Source organism: Opisthorchis viverrini (assembly GCF_000715545.1).
Source record: "Opisthorchis viverrini unplaced genomic scaffold opera_v5_100, whole genome shotgun sequence".
Taxonomy (NCBI): domain Eukaryota; kingdom Metazoa; phylum Platyhelminthes; class Trematoda; order Opisthorchiida; family Opisthorchiidae; genus Opisthorchis; species Opisthorchis viverrini.
The window spans coordinates 758,451-763,831 of NW_008751756.1; the positions used below are offsets into that span (position 1 = coordinate 758,451).

Below are 5,381 nucleotides of genomic sequence, written 5' to 3' on the forward strand. Positions count from 1 at the left end.
TGCATATCAGGGAGCCATTTTAGTCCCTTATTATTTCGCTGACAAGAGGTTTCCGAGGACCAGTCGAATGAATCGAGTGGAACAATTTGCGCATCCTTTGCATCTTCCATTTCTTCGGCCTTTCGGGTCCACCAAACTTCTCGGTCTGCGCGGACACTCAGTTTCACCTGGCGTCGGATGATGCGCCTGGTGGAGTTTTGGTGGCCGCCAGGGGGATCTGTCGCCGGGTCTCCAAAAAAGACATGGCCCTATCAGAGATCCAGTACTTAGATGAGGTTGGCTGGGTTGTACCGCAAGCAGACATTCCGGCTTTGAGTAGTGCTTGGGTATTTTTCCCAAGTAGCCGTTTATATCTGACACCGTACCGTCCGGCAGGCATTCGAGGAGCTGGTTCTGATAGTTTCGTTTGACTGCTGGGTCCACTAGCTTCTCAATGGCTGAGCGAGATGTGCGCGATTTGATTACACCTGAAAAGCGCAATGAAAAGCAGCAGCGTACAAGGGCATGGTCGGAGTCCACGCTGGTGTTCCAGAAGGAGCGGCAGGCGGTGATGGACCCTCGCCACCGATAATTGACGGCGATGTGATCTATTTGGATTCGCCACTGGTTTGTTGGTGTGCACCACGTTGTCAATCATTTTCCGGTGTTCCGGAAATTCGTACTGCGAAGAAAGTTTGTGGTCGCACATAACTGAAGTAAGCGTTCTCCGTTGTCCGTGCGTCTCGTGTCCAAACAAAGATGACCATTCAATCGGGCCTTAGCAGCGCTTAGCCTACTTACCTGGGCGTTCATATCACCAGCAACCACAATATCTGGGCTTTTAGACTGCTGTAGATAGGCACCTAGAGCGTCAAAGACAGGCTTTCGGGGTTTGAAAACAGACTTCGAAGTGTTTGGGGTTGTAACTGAACTCGGACGTGCAGACGCTGCAGATGAGTGTGATGCACGGCGAGCAAAACGATCAGTCCTGAAGCTGGAACATGCGGAGAAAGTATTCAAATTTGGGCAAGATAGGGTGAAAGACGGGAAACGTGAAGGTGTAAGAAGGGAGACGTCAGCAGTAGCATGTTTTCGCTTACCCGCCCTGTTGTATGCAGCAAGTACGGCGACCCGGCTGATGGCACCACGCGACGGCCGATGTGGAATGAGAGTATTTTTAGCCGTGTATGTCATCGTTGTACGAGGGCTGAGATACTGTCAGGGCGCCCACAGCCAGACAGGACGATTAGGGTTCTTAACCGAAGCCTTTGTCTCAAAAGCCTAACCACAAGGCGGCGGTGTTTGGCTGGAAGTGCAAGTACACTACCATTTTCACGGAACACATCGCTATAGATGTTCCAACCCCCAACCTGGAGGGCCAGAAGACTGTGTTCGTTAGACCTCTACCCATGAGCCAACCTGGTATGAGAGACTCTGTGAGTGTCGTGCGGATACCCCCCCCCCAATGTCTTCGTGACGGGCTACCCAAAGTGAACATGACCAGAACCTCAGATTCTTCTGTGAAGTAATGAAAATATGAAATTATCCTTAACTGCAAAAACAGCATCATAGAAGCTAAAGAATACGCCCCCTTGGTTATGAAGTCTCTGAAGGAATTATGAAACTACACTCCACAACTTCTAGCGCCTCTTCTTGGGATGTAAGTGGCGTGTTCCGTGACTGCATGTCCAGGAGCATGACCTAAGCGTCTGGCGGGACCTATGTCGGCGCGACAAACAGACACCGTTTACCGTATCGACCTGCAATGATTTTACTTGAGCCAGACAATCATACACCACAAAGAAGCCTGTAGGGCACTTTGAGCCCTGGTGCTGAGTTCAATTGCCACACCAAAGATAACACGATTCAATGCGTCAGGATCGCCAGATACAAAAAAGGGTTTCGTCCTGAGCGGCCTCAGGTGCACGACCGATGTGGGTCTTGTAAGTGTTTCGGAGATAGCATACATTGACACATTTGGAAAGCTAGGTTTCCCCAAAATATGATGTTTCCCGATTTGAGATAGTACGGAAGTTGACGGCTGCAACGTTGGTAAGATGTTTTGAGGTTAGTTAGTGATTCTTTTCGTTTATTATTCTGGTCGATGATTTAGACAAGAAACACTGACCAAAGGGCGGGCAGATTGTTTGATCACTCTCCGTAAGTGGCCGGCATGTATTGAGCGATTCAGATGTCTGTAGCCTAGGCATTTTACCGTCATAGAAATTTCAACGAACCCACAGTCATGGCGAGGACCGTGGCTGTTACGGATTTGATACGATTCTGTGAATGTTTATAAGGTGAAAATGAAAAGCAAGGATGCTAAGGCCAAGCTGTTTAAAACCGTGGCTCATTTCTTCTGATTCTAAGCAGAATTATGCTGCACAGACTCGAGGAATGAGGCATCATTTTCGAAAACTGAGTGACAAGTTTTAAATCAATTGAAGGACTTTGTTTCGAAATTGACTCAAGTTCGTTTGCTAAATCGTGAGCGGCTCATGCTAACTAAATCTGTTCAAGCTTGCGTAGTGAGTGGAATACGATACAGTCCAACGTCGCCACAGAAATTCCTAGCTAAAAAACTTACTTATCAAGTTCTCCAGGACGCTCATTTGAGGCAGGTCACCGACAAGAAAACAGCTACACTTTGCAAGCGACGGCACCGATTCTGCATTTGTGATTGGTCAGAACTCTAGTCACCCCAGTGGGTGATCAATCCAATCAATCGAAATGCAAGGCTTCAGGTCCACGGTGAAAATCTAAACGTCTTTGTTCGTACCATGGTGGTTGATAAGAAAATGATTCAGTTCTTGGTGGCCCAAAGATCTTTGTAACTCGGCTGTTTGGGCTTTTTATGTTAACGTACCATATTCTCCAACTGAGTTATTCCATGAAAGGATTTTTTGAACAGTTCTCGCGGAACCCACTGTGACGGCCGATCTTAAAAGGCACATTCAAAATTTCTCCCGAAATATACTTCGAACGTAGGGACTTAACATAATAGCTACATTTGGCGTTCTTCATCCAAAGCCGTAAAATCTGGCACGAGGATCAAAGTTTTGTCCAAAAAAATTAAACGCACTCAAGGTCTATTTTGAGCTTTGAATCCACATATTTGTAGGCTGTCGTGGCTCACCCTAATTGGCTTGTTAAGGTGTTTAGAGATTTTGTGGACAATTTTGTTTCCCCATGTTCCCTTGTCTTGTTACATTTGAAAATATTTTGAAGTTAAAATTTAACGTCATCTACGTCGTAGTTATCCGCATGGATGTTAAGTGGCCCAAGTATCCACGACTTGCGTGCGAGAAAATTTTATCGGTTACTTCTGCTGCAGACTCTCAAATTTCACATTTTCAAAAATTACTCTGTTGTCTTCGCGAGCGCCTACAATCAATCAGTTAAGCCAACTTGCACATGTGGTGTTTTGTATCCTTTTACTTTCATTAAAGCTTTACGTGTTTCATCAATTGTATTGACGCCTTGGGTTCAAATACGATAAACTAGAAAAGAGCGCAATTGTACAGTTATACGCAATACAAAACTTGGTCACATGCTTCGACTTCCTCCTCCGATTTCGCTCGCGCTTACAGCGTCATCCGCGTGTTTCTTGCGGTAGTTCTGGTAACAAAATCTCATTATATGCGGGAACAGTTCAAACGAAGACCCCTGGATAACCATAAGTGGATTATTACTCATTCGCTGATCTTGGGCAACGACGAACTTTTTTAAAGGGATCAATTATTATTGAGACTGTCCCATCTGACCTCCTTATTATTGTATACTCAGTCTTGCGTTACTGCTTTTATCTCTTTACCACACATTTCGGGTGAAGTTGGTTTTTGGGCAGTCACGTCGCTACAAATTTGGTGGGCCTGAGTCTTCCCCTCGCCCGGTTTTTGTAGTTTTTTCTTTTGCCCGGTCATTGTGGATACCCACTGCGATTCTTCTGATTTGGTTGGCAATATACTTTGGATCCACAGTTACCAACCCCATGCTTTCTACTATGTGGCAACTTCAAACAAGGTTCAATGACTTGACCGGATCGTCTACAATGACTCGAGATCAACACGCACCGACGACGCTCAAGATCTCCACGGTTGTTACGTTCCCGCCCCGCTATGTGTCGGCATCACAATCTTTCGGTCCCAAAGCACGCAAACGCCAACCGCCTTGTTGTTCCAAGCCGCGTTCCAACAACCCGGCCAGTCAGTAACGGCGGCGACCGCCTGTGACCCTCCTCGCACTAGTCGCCTATTTCACCCTCAAATGGTCTACGTTTCCCGGCAGACACGGGAGCTGAATTTAATGTGCTACCGCATAAGAACCTGCTTTCTGACTCCGCTTCTTACACGTTGAAGGTTGCGCGGGAGTGATTCTCTCCTCTGCATGATCTACCACTGCTCATTAGGTCTATCGGAAGCGAACCGATCCCCCATACAACCCCTCGAGCAACTCTCCACCTACCGCTTCACAAGCCTCTTGCTGGTGTGTGATCTTACCGCCTCAAAGGCCTCCTGGGTGAAGCTTCAGCGCGTCCGGTCTGGTGGACAGTCTGCAGCGGCGTTGACCAAAAATCGGTTAACGTAGCCCTCGGACTCAGAAGGTCGTCGCATCCGCAGATACATCGCAGGTAATCTAACATCCGTCCTGGATTCAGTTACCACCAGTGAAGGCTACCTTATCGATCAGGTGTTAATTAACACTCCACTGAGTCATAGCGACCACTGCGTGATGATCTTTTATTTCATGAGCCACTGGGCCAGAAACCTTGAACTTCGAACGTGGATTCGGAGCTTCCGCCGCGCAGAAACCTCAGGAATGGGAGTCTTTATTGAGCAGTTAAAAATGGGCCCAACTCCACTGGAACAGTTAAATAGGATCGTTGTCCAGACAGTTCACGAGGTGAGAGCGGTGTTCATCGCGAGAAGACAGTAGACGGTCGAATGGACCTTAAGCCACCCTAAATGATTCGGCGTCTTCTGGAAACGGGGCCGCAAACATTGTTCAAAATGTTGGCTATACGAGACACAGAAGCTGAGCTGGCGTTTCATGAAATACGGAAACGCTGAAATCAGAAATCCGCAGTCGGAGCATAAGAAAGACAGTCGCCATATTAGAACTTACCTGGAAAAACCAAAAATTCGGCGTATACGTACACAAAGCATTGCCGAAGAAACAAGCCAACACAGTTCTGATGGAAGGACAGGACCTGAGGCCCCACGAGTAACGCGGTATCTGAAGTCTAAAGAGAGTGCCATGCAGAGCTCTATTCTGTCCTAGTGGTCTCATCACACCCAATCCTGTCAGGGCGTAACTACGAACGGCCTCTAAACAACTTGGTCTTCACAGATTAGAACATTCGTTAACTCTTGCACAAGGAAAATCCTTCATAAGCATTGGGA

The 5,381-nt window shown here is 47.2% G+C and overlaps 1 protein-coding gene across 1 annotated transcript in view; it reads right to left on the reverse strand.

The window, feature by feature from the left end:
• Positions 1 to 2,635, reverse strand: part of T265_05355 (hypothetical protein) — a gene marked incomplete at both ends in the record, with an annotated part of 41,401 nt that extends 38,766 nt beyond the window's left edge. The window contains one exon of the mRNA XM_009170346.1: positions 2,567 to 2,635. Coding sequence (XP_009168610.1) covers positions 2,567 to 2,591 — 25 coding nt within the window. The remainder of the gene's footprint in view (positions 1 to 2,566) is intronic.
• Between the last annotated feature and the right edge of the window lie 2,746 nt (positions 2,636 to 5,381).